The 23859-nt window shown below is 41.4% G+C and overlaps 1 protein-coding gene across 1 annotated transcript; it reads left to right on the top strand.

The window, feature by feature from the left end:
* The first annotated feature begins 2174 nt into the window (after positions 1–2174).
* On the top strand, positions 2175–6885 carry KBTBD6 (kelch repeat and BTB domain containing 6). The gene has a single exon (XM_024765483.1). The coding sequence runs from the start codon at positions 2471–2473 to the stop codon at positions 4568–4570; it is 2100 nt and encodes a 699-aa protein (XP_024621251.1). The 5' UTR covers positions 2175–2470; the 3' UTR covers positions 4571–6885.
* Positions 6886–23859: the final 16974 nt, after the last annotated feature.

Raw genomic sequence — 23859 nt, 5'->3', positions numbered from 1 at the left:
TTCAGTCCTTAGTTGCATTAGCCACATTTCAAGTGTTTAAGAGCCGCATGTGGCTAATGGCTACCATAATGGATAACCCAGACATAGAACATTTTCGTCATCACAGAAAATGTTACTGAACAATACTGCTGTAGGCCTTACAGCACAGTGTCTAATAAATGTTTTGAATTTTGTGAAAAGCAGTCGAAAGCAAATTACACTGTTAGAGACACATATGAAAAAGTTAAAACTCAATGACTGAGCACAATTTATTTTGAGGATTTTATAGTGAAACAATGTTGATAAACACAAATATAAAAACACTTTTGTAAAGCGTACATTAGACCAGACTAATTCAAGGGATGTTTGGGTATGTATGATGCTGAACTCTTAGGATCCCACACAGTACAGGGTCTCTTTGTTAAATATTTTTATTTAAAATTCTCCTCAATAACTAGAATTCCAGAATCTTCAGTTAATTTGGGGATGGTAGTGAAAGGAGCTATACTGGATTAGTTATGAACATTCATATCAAGAGAATTAATGAAAATACTTCAGCACTACTTCTGGAACATGAAATATAGACTTTGTGAGACCACCAAAGCATCTGTTAATATTCTTGATTTGCGTATTTGAGAAAATTCATACATACTGCTGAGACCACAGTTGAACAGCCCTGCAGATATTGCTAGATGTTTAAAATATGATCAGATCCTTCAGAATTTTCTCCCAGAGAGGCAAGTTTAAAGGCTGTACAGTGTAAAATCCAAAATACTGACAATACCAAATGCTAGGGAGGATGTGGAACAATAGGAACGCTCATTAATTGCTGGTGGGAATGCAAAAAAGTACAGGCCACCACTTTGGAAAACATTTTGGCACTTCCTTACAAAGTTAAACATAGTATTACCATGTGATCCAGCAGTCACAGTCCTTGGCATATACCAAAATGAGTTGAAAACTTATGTCCATGCAGTAACCAACACGAGTGTTTATAGCAGCTTTATTCATAATTGCAAAAATTCAAAGCAAACAAAATGTCATTTAGCAGGGAAATGGATAAGTAAACTGGTATACATACACAATGGAATATTACTCAATGATAAAAAGAAATGACTATCAAGCCGTGAAAAGACATGGGAATCTTAACTGAATATTACCAAGTGAAAGAAGATATATTCCAACTGCAAGACACTCTGGAAAAGATAAAACTAGACAATAAAAAGATCAATGTTTCCCAGGGGCTGGGGGGCAAGGAAGAGGAGGCATAAGTAGATTCAACAGAGGATTTTTAGGACCGTGAAACGATTCTGTATATTACTGTAATGATGATAGGTACATGACATACATTTTTCAAAACCCACAGACCTGTACAACACAAAGAGTAAACCCTAACATTAAACTACACGCTTTAATTAATGATATATCAGTGTTAAGTTCATCACTTGTAACAACGGCACACACTAATGCAATATGTTGTAAACAGCGGAAACGGAGAAGGGGTGGAATATGTGGGAGCTTCCTGTAGCTTTCTGTTGGATTTTCCAGTAAACCTAAAACTGATCTTAAAATCTATTTATTAAAAAAACAAAACTCCCAAAACTTAAAGTGTCTCTGCAGAAACCTGCAGGGTTTTTCCCATTTTCCTACAGGCTCATGATTTCAAATGAGAGGTTGCTACATCTTTCATAAACGTTAGAAGAAAAGCTAAAACTTATTGAAACTTTATATTATGGGTACTACGTATAAGTATGTTATTCTACTAATCAACAAATATTTATTGAGAGCAAGTATATCCAGCCTACGTTTAGAGGTATATCACCTATGCAATTTAGTTCAGTCGTCACACGCTATGAAATACTATTGCTATTAACGTTTTCAAAAACAAGAACTCTGAGAAGTCAAACAACTGATAAACACTAGAACGGGTATCTAAACTGAATTCCACACCCAAAGTTCGAAACCATAACACCGAATAGAAGAGAAATAGCGATTTCTAACTCCGTCATCCGAAACAATGAACAGCCGACAATCTCGCGATGTTGTTGCGGCTACTACTACTCCCAACATGCAAAGCGGCTACCGTGCCGCAGCCCGTGCCGCAGCTGGTGCCGCAGCCTATGCCGCAGAGTCCGGAGGGCCCCGGCGTGCCTCGAGGCGCGAAAGGTAACCTGGGAGCCGTAGTTCTCCTGGACGCCTACTGGTGTTGCCAGCGCGGCGGTGGTGGATCGCTCGGTTCCAGCCAGTAGGTCCTGTGAGGGCGAGCTGAGGCGGAGAAAGGGCGTGGAACTGGAAACGGGTGAGTCGGACGCGGTCTACGCGGTCGAGGGAGGCGGCACCGCGGCTTAGGGTTGACTTAAATAAATGGACCCGTGCTGCAGTCTCTCCGGAGACACCGCGGTCTTAGCGTCAGCGAGCAGAGGGTGAGGAGGCGCCAGAGCCCGGTCCCTGCACCCGTACTCGTCCTCAGCTCTCCGCCAGCATCTCCACCATGCAGTCCCGGGAAGAAGCTTCGCGCTCTCGCCGCCTTGCCAGTCCCCGCGGCGGGAAGCGGCCCAAAAGGGTTCACAAACCCACGGTTTCAGCTTTTTTCACGGGCCCGGAGGAGCTGAAGGACACGGCCCATTCCGCAGCCCTGCTGGCTCAGCTCAAGTCTTTCTACGACGCGCGGCTGCTCTGTGATGTGACCATCGAGGTGGTCACGCCTGGCAGTGGGCCTGGCACGGGCCGCCTCTTCCCCTGCAACCGTAACGTGCTGGCTGCCGCGTGTCCTTACTTCAAGAGCATGTTCACCGGCGGCATGTACGAGAGTCACCAGACGAACGTGACCATGCACGATGTGGATGCCGAGTCCTTCGAGGTGCTGGTCGATTACTGCTACACGGGTCGTGTGTCTCTGAGTGAATCCAACGTGGAGCGCCTGTACGCCGCCTCCGACATGCTGCAGCTCGAGTATGTGCGTGAAGCCTGTGCCTCCTTCCTAGCCCGCCGTCTTGACCTGGCCAACTGCACGGCCATCTTCAAGTTCGCCGACGCGTTTGGCCATCGCAAGCTGCGATCACAGGCCCAGTCGTTTATAGCCCACAACTTCAAGCAGCTCAGCCGCATGGGTTCGATTCGGGAGGAGTCTCTGGCAGATCTGACCCTGGCCCAACTTCTGACTGTCCTGCGCCTGGACAGCCTAAACATCGAGCATGAGCAGACCGTGTGCCACGTGGCGGTGCAGTGGTTGGAGGCGGCTCCCAAGGAGCGGGGTCCCAGCGCTGCAGAAGTCTTCAAGTGTGTCCGCTGGACACACTTCACCGATGAAGATCGGAATTACCTGGAGGGGCTGTTGACCAACACCATGGTGAAGAAGTACTGTCTGGACCTTGTTGAAGGGGCCCGGCAGATGCGATATGGTGACACGTTGTGCAAGTCTCTGGTGCCAAAGCCAGAGAGCAGCAGCGGTGGCAGCAGCAGCAGCAGCGGCGGCGGCGGCGGCGTTAGCAGTGTCGTTAGTGGCGCTGGTGGCGGCGGCGGCGGCGGCTGCAGCAGCAGCTCTGTTGTATCGGTGGCAGAAAATCCACCCCAGAGGCTGGGTGTGTATGCCAAGAAGATGGTGATCTTCTTTGGACATCCCAGAGATCCCTTTCTGTGCTGTGACCCATACTCGGGGGACATTTACAAAGTGCCATCACCTTTGACCTGCCTTGCTCACACTAGGACTGTGACCACCTTAGCTGTCTGTGTCTCTCCAGACCATGACATCTATCTGGCCGCCCAGCCCAGGAAAGACCTCTGGGTGTATAAACCAGCCCAGAATAGCTGGCAGCAACTTGCTGACCGCCTGCTCTGCCGTGAGGGCATGGATGTGGCGTACCTCAATGGCTACATTTACATTTTGGGTGGGCGAGACCCTATTACCGGCATTAAACTGAAGGAGGTGGAGTGCTACAGTGTCCAGAGGAACCAGTGGGCACTGGTGGCTCCATTGCCCCATTCTTTTATTTCCTTCGATCTGATGGTAATTCAGAACTATCTTTACGCTCTCAATAGTAAGCGCATGTTCTGCTTTGATCCCAGCCACAATATGTGGCTGAAGTGTGTTTCTCTGAAGCGCAATGATTTTCAGGAAGCCTGTGTCTTCAATGATGAGATCTATTGCATCTGCGACATCCCTGTCATGAAGGTGTACAATCCAGTCAGGGGAGAGTGGAGGCAGATTAATAACATTCCCTTGGTGTCAGAGACTAACAACTACCGGATTATCAATCACGGCCAAAAACTGTTGCTGATCACCTCACGCACCCCGCAGTGGAAAAAGAACCGGGTGACTGTGTATGAATATGATATTAGGGGTGACCAGTGGATTAATATAGGTACCACATTAGGCCTGTTCCAGTTTGATTCTAACTTTTTTTGCCTCTCAGCTCGCGTTTATCCTTCCTGCCTTGAACCTGGTCAGAGTTTTCTCACTGAGGAGGAAGAAGTGCCCAGTGAATCTAGCACTGAGTGGGATTTAGGTGGATTCAGTGAGCTGGACTCTGAGTCAGGAAGTTCAAGTTCTTTATCTGATGATGATTTGTGGGTTCAGGTAGCCCCTCAGTGAAATGTGCAGGGTCAGCAGAGTGTGTTATAGATAAGCTGAAACACTAAGGTGTTTTTACTGCTTTGGAAGGTATCTTAAAGAGACCCTTTCGTTTTGCTGGAAAAAAAAAAAAAAGTTGGTTAATTTCAGGTTTGGTTTAGAAAGGGTATTGTTTGAAATACTAACGTAATTTAATGTTACAGAATTTAAACATTAAAAGAAATCAACCTATTTAATAATTTACTGTTCTAAAAGTCCAGTGTTGATTGTTTAGTATGTTTATGTTTGATGACAATATAAGTTAGTTGTAATCAATAGTCTTCTATTATTAAATCTTACATTCTGTCTTGTGCCACAAATACTTCAACTTGAATTTTAATTTCTACAATAGAAAAACTGATTGGTTAGGAATTATTAGAGAGGGTTGGAAAGCATATATTTTCCTTCAGAACAGTGTAGTAGATTTCCAAAACTTTAAACTAGTGGGTTTTTACAAAATGTGTTCTAACACATATAGTCTGCTAAGTTTTAGTTCAGTTTTCTCCTCTTTTGTGAAAAAAAAAATACATATGTTTAATGTGACTGAACGGTGATTTCATTTGTGATAATATATAGAATGGTCATAAGCTCACTGAAAGTAAAAACAAAAAAACAGGATTCTACTGTTTGAAAAGAAATTTCAGTTTTAAATCTGTAATATAACGTGTATTTGCAAATAGTGACCAATTTTCCATCTAAAAAAATTCCATTCTAGTAGTGTCACCAATCATCTAAAAACCTTTAAAAAAAAAAAAAACCCAGTAACTTGCTTTGTAGGTTCATATTTTAAATCTATACTTGATACATGCTTCACTGAATCAGAGGAATAATCCTTTTTTCACTGGACATGATTGTGAAAATTTTTATCCACTGTCCTAAAAAGTTTATGTGATTCTTAAAATATTTTGGCTGTACAGTTTTGGTGTTTATCTTAGAAGATTTGTCAACAAGATGTGATTATTCTTTACTGTTTTGTGAGTAATATTGGTTTTGAAAGTATGTATTAGTTAAGAACAGTATTTTATTGAAATCAGTAGTTATTGTGTCTGTCAACTATAAGATCAAGTGCCAGCAAAGAATTTTCAAACTCTAAGTTGTGTATAGAACTGTTTTGTGTAGCATTGAAAAATTCTGTCAGTTTTGTAAGTCGCTAAATGTTATTATCAGCTTAAAGGTATTTTTCTATTAAAAGTTTACAGTTCAATAACATAAGTGGATGATAGCATTTGGGGCCAGTAGTGAAAGTATATTTCGTCTAAAATATTTCTCTATACAGTGGTGTACAAGGCTATTTTATTATGGTATTTGTATCTGTTCTGTGTTTCTCTATGAACCATGCTCCAGTCTTTGTTTCTGTCAGCATATGTAAGGGAAAGAAAGTCCAGAAATAGAGAATAAATCACACAAGACTTACATTGTTAAATACATGAAAACATAAGTGCTTACCTCTTGAGGGTTTATTAGATATAGTTGTTATTGATACATATACATGATAAGTGACCAGATGTTTATGGTGTATAACTTTTTCTACACACAATCAGAATTATCTCCCTGAATCTTCATTCAGTGACATGATAATTCCTCTTCTGTGTTTATTCTCTAGTGACAGCGTGCTAACATTTCTTACACCCGGGCAGAGTACAGAGGAATGTGCTCTTTCTGGTAGGGAACTGGATTTTTTATTGAAATACCATAGGATGAAAACAGAGGGGAAGACGTAAAAGGTTGTTTTTTTTTTTAAAGATATTTCTTAGCCATTTTGATGGGCTGTTTGAAGATTCTACAAGACATTCCTGTTCAACATTTTTAGTGAAATAAGATGCTTGCTTATCCTACCAGTATGTGTTCCTTCAGAAGGACAGACATGCTTTTAGTTGCCTGAGGCTCAGTTTTGTTCCATTTGACATCAAGGTTGTTTTCGGCACTGTCCTTAACACAAAGCTGTTTCTCAATAGGGTTATTTTTTTGGCCAACTTTTTCTTCACCAGGAACTTCTTGTTGATAGCTTTTTCCTTTGTCGGGTTGAAATAGAACAGTGGTGATCTCAACCAGACTATCCTTCTGCAGAATTAAGGTGTGCAACTGATTGATAAAAGACAGATTCTCCAATTGTCATTTTCAACCTTTAAGTTAAGGCCTAAGCGAAATAGTAGTAATATCTTGGTTTACAAAGAGATTTTCTTGGGAAGAATTTGGTTTCGTGCTATATTTGTGAATTAGAGAATAGTTGTTAATCATTATTTTACGGATAAGTGATTTGTATGTGATTAGTTACAAATAAAACATACTAGAATCTAGACTTTCTGATTTTTTAATTCATTGTTTCTGTTAAATGTATAAAACCCTTGCTTGTACAGTGAATGACAACTAGCAGTGTTGAAATCCCTTCTTGACTGGAAAGTACCCTTGTCTCTGTTTTCCAATTAATCAGCACATCTTTTAATAAATATGTTTGTAGGACTGCTATTCGTAAGATTTAGAATGATGTTAATTATCTTTCGTATCTGTCCCTGTAGTCTGAAAAGCTCAAAGGACCCCAATTTTTAAAAATTCTTTTAAGTTCAAACCATAAGTGGAGTTAGGATTTCCAAAAGGGTAAAGTAGAAATATTTGTACCTGATCTTGTTGAGAATCTGGGGAACACTTTTGATCTACTTCCAAGAAAAAGGCCGGTGTCATAACATCCCTGAAATTATAAAAGTATGACTACTTCTGAAGCTCATCAGACTCAAGATAAGAGCACTTGTGACAGTCTCTCCTCCCCATACCCGCGTAAAACCTTTAACCCTTTCATCATTCTAACTAACTTTAAAGGAACATTTGTTAGAGCAAATATGATAAAGCAGGGAAGTATGAGGAAGCAACCTTACTTGTAGAAAATGTGACTATCAGTAGAAACCTAAAAGAATCAGTGTCATTTTTAGAACCAACTAGAGGGTTCAATGTATACAAACCAATTGTTTTTTTTAATAATAATAAAAAGCAAAAGACACTGTTCACAGAAGTTGCCAAACCTCAGAGTACCATGGAGGCATAGGTTTGTGCAGGATAGGGGGAAGGGCCCCCCTCCTTTACTCTGCGCCCTTTGTCATTCTTATCTGTTTCATCAAACTTCCATTCCTCACATCTTTAACCTTGAGGACTCAACATGGTCCAAGGCACAGGGAGAGTAGGAAACAGATACTGTTGTATAACATTCCATCCATATCTGAGACATTTTGTCCTAAAACAGCCTAGTCTGTGGGGAGTCACCTGTCTATATTGGAGTCACCATTTTTCATTCTCAGCTCTAAAGCTAAAACTGCTGCTCAGACCCACTAACTATATCAATCAGGAATATTCTTTTGGGCAAACTATTCATTAATTGTAGGAAAACTAGTTTAAAAGGACTATGTAAATGTCAGGCAAAGTATTTCTTCCAAAACAGATACGTTTGTGCCTTGAAGAAAAAGAAGAGCCAGCACTCTCAGATAAATTAATATCACCTTAATTTAGATCATCTTAAGAAAATAGAATAGAATTTTGCTTTCGCATACTGTAACTGAAAAATTCAGCTGTGGCGCTCACTTCAGGTACAGCCTGATCCAGGGTCTCAATGTCCTCAGGGCTTTCTTTGTACAGAGAAGATATCATGGGGCAATGTGTTCCCTCATTTTGTGCGTTGATTAGAATATAGGGGCGGATGTATGTAATGGAGACCTGTAATTGTGTAAGTAAGTTTCTCATATGAAATTTCTCATGTGAAAGTCCAATCTGTTGTGTTATCCCTCATCTAGAAAGTTGACTGGCACCCAGGCTTTTCTGTTTTCTTGTTCTGCTACCCTTGGGGTGTTGTCCCAACCCACATGGTCCAAGCTGGTTCAACCTTGTGTCCACATTCCAGCCATTAAAAGGGGAGGAAGGGGGAGGGGAGGACATGACCCTTCCCTGTGAGGGAAGTCGTGAGCATTGCTTCAGTTGCATGACACTGGCCAGATCTTAACTACATGGACATACCTAGCAGCAAGAGTGCCTAGGAGAGGTAGTCTTTGTTCTGGGTCAACATGTATCTAGTTAAACTTCAAGGGTTCCTTCTTACAGAATGAGGGAAAAGGCTATTAGGTTAAACAGCAGTCTCTATCACACCATCTGTCAGGCCAGGTTTTGTCACATGGCGGCCAGAGTGATAACACCATCCCAGCAGTTACTGCAGTCAAGGCAAGATGGCTAGGCCTCTGTCCTACCCCAGAAACACTCAGAGAGCTCCCTGGGTTCCCGCTGCCTCTCTGTACAGAAGAGGCAAGGGCACTTCATCTTGTTTTGATTAAATAAAGCCTTCTAGGCTCAGTGTGTACTGGTACCCTACATCATGGGCCAGTCTTATATTGGCATTATATCGTAGAATGTTCCAACTTCCTAAAAGGAAGGAAAAGAGTACTGAAAAATGGCTCTGTGTAATCAATGGCAGTATTAATTATCTTAAACAGCAAACGTTGCTTCTAATTAAAATGTGAGATATCAATTATAGAGTAATGATGAAAACTGGACATTTCTTAGAGCAAAATAGGCTGTTCAGCAGCATTGTAGCATTTTCTGTGCCTGGATCATCTTTGCAGTGCTGTGTGAATATAAGCTGCTCCTCTCCCCCTCTGTTGAAACCCAGACCAATTAACCACAATAGTCTATTCAAAACTTAGTTTCTTGCTGAATTCTTTTTTTTTTTTTTCTGAATTCTTATACTGACTTCAGGTTAATCATAGTTCGTGCAATATACATGTATAGTGTCACTTTTTGTGTTTGTGAAAACTTCAAAACAGCTGCCAGAGAACATTTTGAGTAATTGCTTCTGTCAAGTATATAACTTTTATCATCATAATTTTCATTACAGATAGCCATACTTATTTTAAAAAGACTCAAACAACCTGATTTTCACATGGAACCCTAACGTCCGCCTGCAAGTGAAGAGTAAGTAATACTTGTGTTCATAGTTGTATTTCTGTTAGTACATGAATGAAGAATATGACTCCATTCTCTATTTCATTTCTTGTCTAAAGACAAGATTTTTGATATATGCTGTGACTGGGTTCTTCTCCATATTCTGTACTAGATACTGCTTGTTTAGTATCCCACTCCCATTACTTTCCTGTACGGCCTCCTCACATGCTGGCATTATTCCATGTATTGATCTGTTTACTCTTTAGTATATGTCTCCTGAACTAAACTGTGCACTCTTCGCGGAGGAACCACGTCTGTCTTTTCCACAGCTCCTAACATAGTGCCAGGCACATCATCCGCATTCCATAAATGTTTGTTGAACAAAGAAAGAAATGTATTTCGTGCTTGTTTGCATTTATATGAGAAACACTTGCATTCAGAGCTCTCATCTTTTTGTCAATTTTCCAGCTATGAGGGAGAGCTATTATTAAACTCTTTTGTCCGGTTGTCATAGCAACCCACTGGCCTCCAGAGCTACAGGTTATTTCTGATGGGCATATTCTCCTAGACAACCAAACACGCAGTGTTTTCAATTATGGAGTAATGATGCTATTATAAATCACATTTCTGACACTATATATTTCTCTATCTTTTATAAAGATGGCAGAGAATTAGAACAGAGACAAATCTGTTCAAATCAACAAAGGCTAGGGGAAATTAAGCAGTATGACTCACATCTCTCCTCTCAACCCTTTCATATTTCCTCCAAGTTCTCCACCTTTCCATAAGCACCTGTGAATTCACTTGGGTGTTCTGACCAAGTTGTTAAGGAAGTTTTGAAAGTTAATTGCTACAAGACAAACTCTAAAAAAGCTCTGTTACAGCTTAAATAGTTTCTTTTTCTCCTCCTTGTTTCTCCCTCCCTCCGTCCCTCCGTCCCTCTCTCCCTCCCTGATCTTAGTTCCCCACCAGGGATCGAACCTGTTTCCCCTGCAGTGGAAGCGCGAAGTTCTAACCACCGGACCACCAGGGAATTCCCAGTCCTTGCTTGTTTCTTAAATTTCATGTTAAGTTAGCAAATGATAATAGCCTTGCAAAAATTGAGATTTGCTCGGAAAAGTTTCAAAATGAGGTCTTTTCCAACCTCATTCTTCCTTCCATTCATATTTTCGTGGCAAGAATTGAGAAGAGTTTTATTAAACTGGGTTAGTCATCATCGAAAACTCATTATCAGTTCAATAAAACAGGGTTTTTCTGGCCCATTCAACAAGGCATGATTGTAGTTTTTAAAAGGCAGAGTCTTCTTTTTTTTATTGTTTTTGGCTGCATGGCTTGTGGGATCTTAGTTCCCTGACCAGAGAAGGAACCCAGGCCCTCAGCAGTGGAGAGCGCAGAGTCCTAAACACTGGACTGCCAGGGAATTCCCAGCAGAGTCTATTTTCTAATGATGGATACCTTAATGGGATTTTACATGTATGTTATGCTGTATTTTCTTTTCTGTAGGTTTTGGTCACGTGCAGTATGGAGAGTCAGTTACCACCTAGTTCCAAGTAGATCCTATGAAAAATACTTCACTACACCCTTTCTCTGTGCAGTTCTAATGCTTTTGTCATACATACAGTTGTGATACCATCAGGAAACTGTCCCATAACTTTATTTAAAAGAAGTGATACTGCATTTAGCTTACCTCCTGGGCTTTGACATTATAAAAGCAGTAACACTTTAGTACATGCAACCATCTTCAACAAATAATATAAAATGGGGATATTGTCAGGAAGACAAAGAGAAAGATAAGGAGGGATGGTATCCTCCGTAGTGTCAAGATTGCAGATTTGGGTACCTGAACACCTGGAGTATTTTGATTAACATATATATATGTTTTTACCATCTTTATTGGAGTATAATTGCTTTACAATGATGTGTTAGTTTCTGCTTTATAACAAAGTGAATCAGTCTGATTAACATATTTTTAAGAACTTCATTTTAGTCTTCTAGAAATCTCCATGCACTGTTACTCTTTTAAATAAGCTCTGAATCCTACACATTAGCTGAGATGTCAAAACTTTGAGACAGCTAAACCTAGATATCTGCCTATTGTAAAAATTGAAAATGGCCCAGTGGAAGGGAAGGATTCTCCAGGGCAGGATCAGATGTCCAGCCACACAGATCTTGCAACAATTCTTGACAAAATCACCAATTCCCAAATCTAGTTCTCTTCTTTAGAAGTTAGGGTATTCAATAATTACTGCACCTTGATTTGGTTGGATTTGGGTACTGAGTCAGATTAACCAAACTATCAAGAAACAAATATACAAAATCCGTAATATTGATACATTAACTTACAAATAGAAAATAGAGCTTTTGCATTCAGGAGGGAGCCCCGGTGCCCGATTTTTCCCTTGGGAGTGAAGAGTTTGGACCATGTATCAAGTGCCACAAATTCGAAGGGTGCCACCCAAGGGCCTGCATCCCAAATCACATAGCTTGGGGAGCCTTGGGGAACCAACCAGCCAGACTTGTCATTTGCAAGTCCTCCAGGACCACATTTAAAAAAGGAGTGATGTCAAATGGGTACTCAGGTACTTCCATGGCTATTCCCCTCCCCGGGCTCAGCACAGAGGGGACAGGCAAAAACACTCCTCCTCTAGTTTCTCCCTGAAAGGAGCTTTACTGCATACTTTCCCAGCTACTGCCTGAAGGTCCAGCTTCTAATCAGCTTGTGTATGGATGTTGACTGGGATTCTCCCAGGAGACTGAAGGAGCCCTGGGCAGTCCCCCTGCTTGCTCTCTAAAGCTTGCTCCAACAATACAAACAAGTCTCCAGCTTCTCTCTGGAAGGAGCTTGTCCACACATCCAGCACCGCAACTTATCTGGCTGCCACCTGAAGGACTGGCTGCCAAGCCACCTTGCTCTGGAAGCCAACAGGGCCCAGCTTCCACAACTACCCTGGAGCCCCATTAAACCAAGGGGCAGTTTGATACAGAAATGTCAGCAGGCTCAACACAGAGAGAACAGACAAAAATGCAAGGCTCTCAGTTTCTCCCTGGAAGGTATTTGCATAATTTTCCAGCTTCTGCCCAAGGTTTGGGCTTCGAATTAGCCCATACCTGAGAGCTGACAAGGCGTATAATTAGTCATCATGTGAGGGTCTGAACGGGCATGTGCATTCTCCTTCCTGTGCCTTCTCCCCGCCTAGCTCACCCCGGCCATAAAGCCAAGTCTCCAGATACGCTGTGAAAAGAGTTTGTCAACATATCTAGCGCCCCACCTTCTATGGCTACAAGCTGAGGGACTGGTCCTAAATCTCCTAGCTCTGGATGATGATGGGGCTCAGCAGTTATGAGTCCCCTGAGACCACAGAGAACAAAGAGGCATTTTTATATGGTTGCACAAGTGTTCCCAGCAGTGATTCCCTCTGGCTCAGCACAGAGTGAATAGGCTCAAATACCCAGCTCCTGGTTTCCCTTTGATAGGGGCTGGACTGTAGAGCTAACATCCTGCCTTTCCCAGTTGCTGCCTGAAGGTCAGGCTTCCAATTAGCCTGCACTGGGGACTTGAAGGGACACGCAATTAGTAGTCGTTTGGGAGCCTGAACGGGTGCGTGGGCATTTCCCATGCCTTTGGAACAATAATGGGTCTTGGCACAACCGAATCTGCTAGAAGCCACCAAGAATAAGGACTGTGATTTGGATAAGCACAGAAGTTTGAGAGATGGGACTTCCCTGGTGGCGCAGTGGTTTAGAATCCTCCTGCCAATGCAGGGGACACAGGTTCGAGCCCTGGCCCGGGAAGATCCCACATGCCGCGGAGCAACTAAGCCCTTGTGCCACAACTACTGAGCCTGTGCATCCTAGAGCCCATGCTCCGCAACAAGAGAAGCCACCACAATGAGAAGCCCATGCACCACAATGAAGACCCAAAGCAGCCAAAAATAAATAAATTAAAAAAAAAAAGTTTGAGAGGCAGTCAGGAGCTCAAGCCATGCCGAATGGCAAGATTCATCTCTAACACAAGGCTACTCTTTCTAAACTGGGAGAGGGGGAATTCCCTGGCAGTCCAGTGGTTAGGACTCCGTGCTTCCACTGCTCGGGTTCCGGGTTCAATCCCTGGTCAGGAAACTAAGATCCCACAGGCTGAGCGACCAAAAAAAAACCAAACAAACAAACAAAAAAAACAAAACTGGGAGAGGTGGCTGTTTTATCTGATGCACAGAAACCAACACAGAGAGTCAAAGAAAATTAAGAAACAGAGGAATATTTTCCAAACAAAAGAACCAGATACAACCCCAGAAAAAAGACCTTAATGAAATGAAGATAATGACTTACCTGATAAAGTGCTCAAAGTAATGGTAATAAAAATGCTTACAAGGTCAGGAGAACAATGCATGAACAAAGTGAGAATTTCAGCAAAGAGAAAATGTAAGATACTGTCTTATACTTAAAATATTTTGATAACTATATTTTAAAACGATTTTGTATGTAATCCTCTGTATTTTAATAGTTTTATTGAGATATAATTCACATGCTGTATAATTCCCCTACTTATAACATAATTTAATAGTTTTTGTATATTCAGAGTTGTACAACCATCATTACAATTAAAATTTTTTTTCCATCACTTTAAAAAGAAACCCTGTATCCATTAGCAGTCGTTTCCCATTTTCCCTCAACTTCACCCCCTTCTCCAAGACCTAGGCAACCAATAATCTACCTTCTGTCTCTATGAACATTTCATACCAATGAAATCATATCATACAAAATGTGGTCTTTCGTGTCTGGCTTCTTTTACTTAGCATAGTGGTTTCAAGGTTCACCCATGCTGTGGCGTGTATCAGTACTTCATTCCTTTTTATGGCCTGATGATATGCCATTATATATGCCATTATTTGGACGTACCATATTTTACTATACACTCTCAATAGATGGACATTAGGGCTTTTTCCACTTTTTGGCTATTATGAATCATGCTGCTATGAACATTCACCTACAAGTTTTTGTGTGGACATATACTTTCAGTTCTCTTGGGCATATATGTTTACCTTTTTGAGAAAGTGCCAGGCTTTTCCAAAGCTGCTGCATCATTTTGCAATCCTTTCAGCAATGTAAGAAGGTTCCAATTTCTCCACGTTAACAATTGTTATTTTTCTCTCTTTTTTATTATAGCCATCCTAGTAGGTATGAAGTACATTCTCATTGTGGTTTTGATTTGCATTTCCCTGGCATCAAACGGCTGATGATGTTGAGCATTTTTCCATGTGCTTCTTGACCAAATGTATATCCTGTTTAGAGAAATGTCTTCTCAGATGTATTGCTCATTGTTCAACTGGGTTGTCTTTTTATTAAGTTGTAAGAGTTCTTAGTATATTATGGATACCACTGCCTTATCAGATATATGATTTGCACATATTTTATTGCATTCTATGTGTTATAGGCTGACTTCTGTTCTCCTCACAATTCATATGTTGCAGCCCTAATCCCCCAGTACCTCATTTTGTGTCTGTATTTGAGGATAGGGCCTTTATGGAGGTAATTAAGTTAAAATGAGACCCACACCCAGGATGGACCCTAATCCAATCTGACTGGTGTCCTTATAAAAAGAGTTGATTAGGACACATACAAAAACACCAGGGATATGTGTGCACAGAGGAAAGTCCATGTGAGGATACATTACAATGGTGGCCATCTGCAAGCCAAGGGGAGAGGCCTCAGAAGAAACCAAACTTGCTGGCACTTGGACCTCTAGCCTCCAGAATTGTGAGAAAATACATTTCTGTTGTCTAGGCCATCCTTGCTGTGGTATTTTGTTATGGCAGCCTTCCAAACTAATATAGATTTTGATACTGGAACTGAGGTGCCGCTGTTTTAAATGCTTAAAAATGTAGAAGTGCCTTTGGAACTGGGTAATGGGTAGAGGCTGGAAGAATTTTGAGTGCATGTTAGAAAAAGCCTAGGTTGCCTCGAGGAAACTATTGGTAGAAATATGGCTGTTAAAGTTGCTTCTGGTGAGACTAATGCCGAAAACTCAGTCTCTGTACACCGGTGCCGAATTGACTCTTGGAGACAGAGTTTTGGGTGAAGTAGAAAAGAAGAGCTTTATTGCTTTGCCAGACAAAGGAGGACACAGCAGGCTTCTGCCCTTGAAAACTGTGTGTCCCCACCCAGGAAGATTTGGTGAGGAGTTTAATTTTTTATTTTTTAATTTATTTATTTTTGGCTGTGTTGTGTCTTCGTTGCTGTGTGCGGGCTTTTCTCTAGTTGCAGTGAACGGGGACTACTCTTTGTTGCGGTGCGCAGGCTTCTCACTGTGGTGGCTTCTCTTTGTTGCGGAGCACGGGCTCTAGGCACGCGGGCTTCAGTAGTTGTGGCTCACAGGTTCAGTAATTGTGGCACGCGGGCTTTAGAGCGCAGGCTCAGTAGTTGTGGCGCATGGGCTTAGTCGCTCCACGGCATGTGGGATCTTCCCAGACCAGGGATTGAACCCATGTCCCCTGCATTGGCAGGCGGATTCTTAACCACTGCGCCACCAGGGAAGTCTTGGTGAGGAGTTTTATAGCAATGATTCAAGGGTGGGGTTGATAAAACTAGGGTGTGTGCTGGGCCTGCACTCCAGTAATCTGGTCTCAGGTAATCTTTTTTTGTTTGTTTGTTTTTGCGGTATGCGGGCCTCTCACTCTTGTGGCTTCTCCCATTGCGGAGCCCGGATGCGCAGGCTCAGCGGCCATGGCTCACGGGCCTAGCCGCTCCACGGCATGTGGCATCCTCCCGGACCGGGGCACGAACCCGTGTCCCCTGCAGACTCTCAACCACTGCGCCACCAGGGAAGCCCTCAGTTAATCTTTTGATGAGCTTCTCTGGTTGCTTTAATCTGGCCTCAGGTGGTCTTCTCTGGAATGAAGAATCCTGACATCTTCCATTTGTTGGGGGTTTTAGTTCTGTAAAGGGCTTAAAGATATTGTTATGTGTGTCCCTTGAGGTGGGAACCAGGACCCTGCCCCGAGGCTGCACTCTTGTTTCTTGACTGCTCCTCCCTTGTCTTTGCATCCCCTCCCTTCCCTGATTAGCAACTGTTTGAATCTGCCTTTTGGGACTCAGGGAAAGTCATGGAGGCTGGAGTCTGTTCCCTACAAACAAGAAACGGGGGACATGGAAAGGCTTCGCCAGTAGCCCCACAGGGTGCTGCTTGGTTTCAAGACCTCAGATGGAAATAAGGAACCTGTTATGGCATTGGAGGGAAGCTGATCTTTGTTATAAAGTGGCAAAGAACTTAGCTGAATCGTGTTCTAGTATTTTGTGGAAGGTAGAACTTTGAGTGATGAACTTGGATGTTCAGCTGAGGAGATTTCTAAGCAAAGGATTCAAGGTGTGACTTAGGTTTTCCTTGTTGCTTGTAGTAAAATGTGAGAGGAGAGAAACTGAAGAAGGAAATGTTAAGCAAAAAGAAACCAGAAAGTGAAGATTTGGAGAGTTCTCAGCCTATCCTTATTGCAAAAAATTGAGAAAGCATGTTCCAGAGAGAACATCAAGGGTATAGCAGAACAATCACTTGATAAAGAGATTATGGCTGTGAGTCCTGGATCTAATCAGCCATTTCAGCAGAGGCCAGGAAAGGGACAAAACGGAGGAAGGCTATTGAACTTCTGGGATTCGACAGAGGAGATGACAGAGCTGTTCTCTGTGAACATGCCTTATCTTTCAAGAAAAGGGAAGAATGACCCTGAGGGTGATTCTGAGACTGGGAGGGCTGCCACTCCCACAGGGTCCCTGAGTTTCAGCAGGACAGGCTGCCCAGGGCCTCAGGGCTGGAGCTGCTCCCTGGAGCCTGGGCAGGGGGAGTTGGGGGTAGGGCCACTACTTCAGTGGGCCTGAGGTCAGAGTATCAAGCCAAAGAATATTATTCTTGAGCTTTAAAATCAGGGAATTTTTCCTGCTAAGTTTTGGGCTTGCTTGGGACCCATGACCCCTTTCTTCTTTCCAGTTTCTTCCTCTTGGACTAGGAATGTCCATTGTATGCCTGTCCCACCATTGCATTTTGGAAGCAGATAATTTGCTTTTACAGGTTCACAGCTTAAGAGGGATTTTTGCCTCAGAATGAATCAAACCTCAAGTCTCTCCCACACTTGATTTATTTATTAATATTTATTTATTTATTTATTTTTGGCTGCGTTAGGTCTTTGTTGCTGTGCGCGGGCTTTCTGTAGTTGCGGCGAGCGGGGGCTACTCTTCGTCGCGGTGTGCAGGCTTCTCATTGCGGTGGCTTCTCTTGTTGCGGAGCACGGGCTCTGGACGCGAGAGGGCTTCAGTAGTTGTGGTACTCAGGCTCAGTAGTTGTAGCGCACGGGCTTAGTTGCTCTGCGGCATGTGGGATCTTCCCGGAACAGGGCTCGAACCCACATCCCCTGCATTGGCAGGCAGATTCTTAACCCCTGCACCACCAGGGAAGTCCTCCACACTTGATTTAGATTATACTTAGTTGAAACTTGGGACTTCACGCGGATGCCAGAATGGGTTAAGACTTTTGAGCTGTTGGGATGGGGATGAGTGTCTTTTGCATGTGGGACATACATGAATTTGGGGGTCCAGATGGTGAACTGTTATGGACTGAATAGTGTCCCTCTAAAATGTATATTTGAAAGCTTAATCCCCAGTACCTCAGAATGTGACTGTATTTGGAAATAGGGCCTTGAAAGAGGAAATTCAGTTAAAAAGATTGGATTAGGCCCTCCTAATCCAATCTGACTGGTGTCTTTATAATATAAGGAGATCAGGACACGCAAAGAAACAGCAGGGATGTACATGCACAGGGAAAGACCAGGTGAGGATACAGAGAGAAGGCAGCCATCTGCAAGCCAAGGAGACAGGCCCCAGAGAAAACCAAACCTGCTGGCACCTCGATCCCAAACTGTGAGAAAGTTAATTTCTGTTTTTGAGGCCATCCTGGCTGGGGTGTTTTGTTATGGCAGCCCCAGAAAACTAGTACCTCATGGGTTATCTTTTCACTTTCTTCTTCTTCTTTTTATTTTTTTCTTTTTCGGCCTCACAGTGTAGCATGCAGGATCCTAGTTCCCCGACCAGGGATCAAACCCACACCCTGCATTGGGAGTGCGGAGTCTTAACCACTGGACTGCCAGGGAAGTACCTCTCTTGATAGTGTCCCTTGAAGCACAAAAGGTTTTAATTTTTCTGAAGCTCAATCAATCTATTTTTTCTTTCTTGTGCTTTTGGCATTATGTCTAAGAAGGGAAAGCCCTATCCTTAGGTCATAAAGATTTATTCCTACATTTTCTTCTCCAAAAGTTTTATAGCTTTACATTTAGGTTTCTGATCCTTTTTTTTTTTTGCGGTACGCGAGCCTCTCACTGTTGTGGCCTCTCCCATTGCGGAGCACAGGCTCTGGACGCACAGGCCCAGCGGCCATGGCTCACGGGCCTAGCCGCTCCACGGCATGTGGGATCTTCCCGGACCGGGGCACGAACCCGTGTCCCCTGCATTGGCAGGCGGACTCTCAACCACTGCGCCACCAGGGGAGCTCTCTGATCCATTTTTTAAAATTTTATTTTATTGAAGTATAGGTGATTTACAATGTTGTGTTAATTTCTGCTGTACAGCAAAGTGATTGTTATAAATATATATACATTCTTTTTCATATTCTTTCCCATTATGGTTTATCACAGGATACTGAATATAGTTCCCTGTGCTATGTAGTAGGACTTTGTTGTTTATCCATTCTATATATAATCGTTTGCATTTGCTAATCCCAAACTCCCAAGCCCTCCCTGCCCCTTCCCCCTCCCCCTTGGCATCACATCTTCTTTATCCATTCTTCTGCTGATGGACATTTAGGTTGTTTCCATGTCTTGGCTATTGTGAATAGTGCTGCTATGAAGATAAGGGTGCGTGTATCTTTCTGAATTATAGTTTTATCTCAGTATATGCCCGGGAGTGGGGTTGCTGTATATGCTCCATTTTGAATTAATTTGTGTGTATGGTATTATGAAGGGGTCCACTTCATTCTTTTTACATGGGGATATTGAATGATTCCAGGACCACTTGTGGAAAAGACTATTCTTTCCCCCATTGAATGGGCTTGGCACCCTTGTTAAAATTCAGATGACCATAAAAGTAAAGGTTTATTTCTGGAGTCTCAATTCTGTTTCAGTAATTTATGTGTCTCCCTTTTGCCAGCACCACACTTAGTCCTGATTTCTGTAGCTCTGTGGTAAGTTTGGAAATCAGGAAGTGTGAGTCCTCTAACTTGGTTCTTCTATTTCAAGACTGTTTTGGCTATTTGTAATTCCTTGCATTTCCATATGAATTTTAGGATCAGCTAAGGATTTTGATAATGATGTGTTGCATCTAGATCAATTTGTTGAATATTTCTATCTTAACACCATTAAGTTTTCCAATTTGTGAACATGGGCTATCCTTCACTTATTTAGATATTCTTCAGTTTCTTTCAGCAATGATTTGTAGTTTTCAGAGTACATATTTTGCACTTATTTTCTTGAACTTATTCCTAAGTATTTTATTCTTTTTGATGTGGTTATGAATGGAATTATGTTAATTTCTTTTTTTTAGTGTAATCCTATGTATTTTATTTTTGGCATTTATTTATTTATTTAGGCCATGCCACATGGCTTGCAGGAATCTTAATTCCCCAGCGAGGGATTGAACCCGTGCCTCCTGCAGTGGAAACGTGGAGCCCTAACCATTGGACCGCCAGGGAATTCCCTTTATTTCAGGCATTTAAACAGTTCTTCTGAGATGGGATCTGTAGAGTTCACCAGACTATCAAATATGTTCAAAGGAAAAAAAATAAAATAAAAAGCCCTACTCTGCGTTGTAGCCAATGATCTTTATAAAACACAAATCTGACCATGTCTCTTCACTGATTAAAACTTGTGACTGACTGCCCATGGCCTCAGACGAAAGTCCAGTTTCCTTAACATAGCTTGTAAGTTCCTGTATGCATTGTCACTGCTCGCCTGCCTTTCTGGCCTGTCTCTGTACCTCTGCCTCATCCTCATACTTTGTGCTCTGATCTTGGTAAACTACTCTTAGATCCTTGAAAACACCCTTCTTCTTCTCCCTCGCCAAGACCTTTGCATGTGCTCGCCCCTCATCCTGTAACCCTTTTTTCTGCACCTCATGGCCTCACCAGTGCCGACTCACTCTTCAGTTCTCAGGTTAGACATACTTACTCCAGGAAGCCTTCCTTGACCCTGACATCTGGGCTGGGGCTTGTCCAATGAGCTCTCTCGGTCTCTAGTGCTTCCACTGACCATCTGTGTGTGTTAGTACTTGCCTGTCTGCTTATCTGTACCCTTACCGGATTGTAATCTTAATAAGAGCAGACATTCTGTCTTTTCCCTCTGTTTTCTCCTATACTCTGCTGGCAGGAACAGAACTTGGTCTGGAAGGTCATTTCTAACTCTGATGTGTTTTATTATCCTCAAGTTTTTGTAATTTCCTCATTTCTATATATAATACCAAGGTTTCCCCACATTCCAGTCTAAAAACATTGGGACTGTCTGTAATGTTTGTCTTTATTACTAAGTTACAGTTAGTGGTCAAATGAAGTTGAATTTTTGTCTGTATTTTATCTCACATTATTGTTTGGCTCTATATTTCAACACTCAAAATGATAGATTTAGAAATTACCCTAAAAATCAACCAACCAGTTTTGCTTGTTTCAGTTCCACAGCATTCCTGATAGATGATCGTTCAGATTCTGCTTGAGTACCACCAGTGAAAGAGAGTTCATTATTTTGAAGAAGGTTCTTTTTTTTTTTTTTGGCTGCACTGCACGGCTGTGGGATCTAAGTTCCCCCGACCAGGGATTGAACCTGTGCCCCCTGCCGTGGAAGCCTGGAGTCCTAACCACTGGACCAGCAGGGAATTCCCACAGAGTTCATTATTTCACTCTTCTAAATTTGTTTCTCCTTGCTTGGATTAAGAAAAGAAAAGGGGGAGAAAACCCACAAGATTTTCTAAGTTGAAGAAGAAGATGGAGTCTAGGATTTAGGATACCACTAGACATACCACCAATCCACCTACCTTTTTATCATTTGTTTTACATGAGAAATACTGTCATGTCATCTGCTAAAAATTGTGCAAATATTAGCCACACCATCTACTGGAAAAATCAGGTCAGCAAAGATTTCATGAAATGACTGCATCTGATAATGCTTTTCAATTTCAAGACCTCCTGTGTCATTATTTTAAACAACCCAGTGATTATAAGCCATAATGTAAATAAGTACACCCTAATACTGGTAGGCCACACGTGATAATTCAGCATTATGGTTAAATCCCCTGTGGAGCACAAGAGCCCATAGCAAAGTAAAATATTGTACTTCGCATTGAAACAAGTATTGTTGTATCAAAACGAATTAGAAAACTTGAGAGTATTGTATAATAATTTTAAATATATTTTTTTCATGCTATACTTGAGGAAAGATGGATTCAATTTCAGGAGAATGAAGAGGTCTTGTGGGGATTTTCTAGTTTTAGAAATAGACTATACATGAACTCTCTTCAATACTCTGTAATGACCCACATGGGAATAGAATCTAAACAACAGTGGATATATGTATACGTGTAACTGACTCACTTTGCTATACAGCAGAAACTAACACAACATTGTAAATCAACTCTACTCCAATAAAAAAATAAAATAAATTAAAAAAAAGAAATAGATTATATAGATTCTTTTTGGAGTAACAAGTTATAATATACCTTATTTGGGGGGCAAAATTAGAATTCTTTTTATGTATATTAAAGAGCTCTTCAAAGACAATAAAATTTAACCTCTCAAAGCAAAATGTTCAAACATTTTTTAATCTATTCTTGATTGCTCACTTGCTTGCTGGATTTGAAGAACATTTTCCTTTTAACTCACAAATGTGTTTCGATGCTTAACCAAGGTCTTCGCTTCACCCTCAAATAATAAGGGGAACACTCAAGATTTTATAGATTTAGACTGACATGTTCCTTTCATGTTCCTTTCATGTTCCAGGTTGGATTATTTTCATTTTGGTACACTTCCTTCCAGTCTTTTATTGAAAGTGTTTTCTTACATAGATTTTATATATCATACTATAGATGTGATTTTATATGATTTTGCCATACTTTCTTACTTCCTAAAAAGTTCTCCCAACATAATTGTACATGTGTGCAAATTAATATGATAAAGAGGCTATATATATATACAAGGATGCTTATTACCGTATTATTTATAATAGCAACATATTTAAAACGCCATTAATGTTCATCAGCAAATATTTGGATCCTAAACATATAAACAAAAATTCAGTAAACAAACATTTATACTACAGAATTATATGCAGCCATTAAAAAGAATGAGGTGGATCTGTGCGTTTTGATGTGGAAAGTTGTTGCCATTGAATTTGTTGTTATCTGGACTGTGTGACTTCTGAAACCCCTTCCTGTTTGGACAGCCTGAGACTGTTTGAAGTCGCCTAGGGACAGGGCTTTTGTACAAAAGCAAAAAAGTTTGCAGGTAGGTACTTTCCCAGACTCCTGGCAGAGAGCTTGTGGGCAAAATTTATGAGCATATATGTTCTTTTCTAGGACTTTGAATCTCAAGAAGTGACACAAAGAAACAGGGTATTTAGAATTCTTTCTGGTCATGGCAGCAGTAGTGGAAAGAACATCTATGTGCTGGGGCAGGAGAGTAACAGCATATAAATAAGACCCTTTAATGTGGCTTTTTACTTTCAAAATTTGTATTACACATTTGTGACAACATGGATGGACATTGGGGGGATTATGCTAAGTGAATATGTGAGAGAGAGAAAGACAAATACTACTTATATGTGGAATCTAAAACCAAAACAAATGAACAAACCAAACCAAACTCATAAATACAGAGAACAGATGGGTGGTGACCAGAGGGGAAGGGTGTTGTGAGGAAGAGTGAAATGGGTGAAGGGGGTTACTTGTATGGTGACAGATGGTAACTAGACTTATTGTGGTGATAGTGTATACAAATGTCAAATGTGTTATGTTGTACACATGAAACCAGTATGTTATATACCAATTTTACCTCAATTTTTAAAAAAAGAAAAAATCAGTAAAAAAAAGGTATTATATACAGTTGGTTCAGAATTCAAAGAGTACTAAGGAAAGGTCCCGCCTCTTTTCTCCCATCCTTCTTATCCCTGTCCCATAAACACCTCCTGGTTTTATTTTCCAATGTTCTTAATTTTGTTTGTGTATCCTTTCAGAAATATTTTATGGACATACACAACAGTATGTGAATCTTTCTCTTCCCCCAAACTTTTTTTTTTTTTACTAAAATGGCATCATACTATATAAGCTACTTCTGATCTTGGAGC

This window comes from Neophocaena asiaeorientalis, unplaced genomic scaffold (assembly GCF_003031525.2).
Source record: "Neophocaena asiaeorientalis asiaeorientalis breed wild unplaced genomic scaffold, Neophocaena_asiaeorientalis_V1.1 scaffold271, whole genome shotgun sequence".
NCBI lineage: Eukaryota > Metazoa > Chordata > Mammalia > Artiodactyla > Phocoenidae > Neophocaena > Neophocaena asiaeorientalis.
Note: the sequence above shows the minus strand (reverse complement) of the source record. Positions and strands in the feature narration are given on the sequence as shown.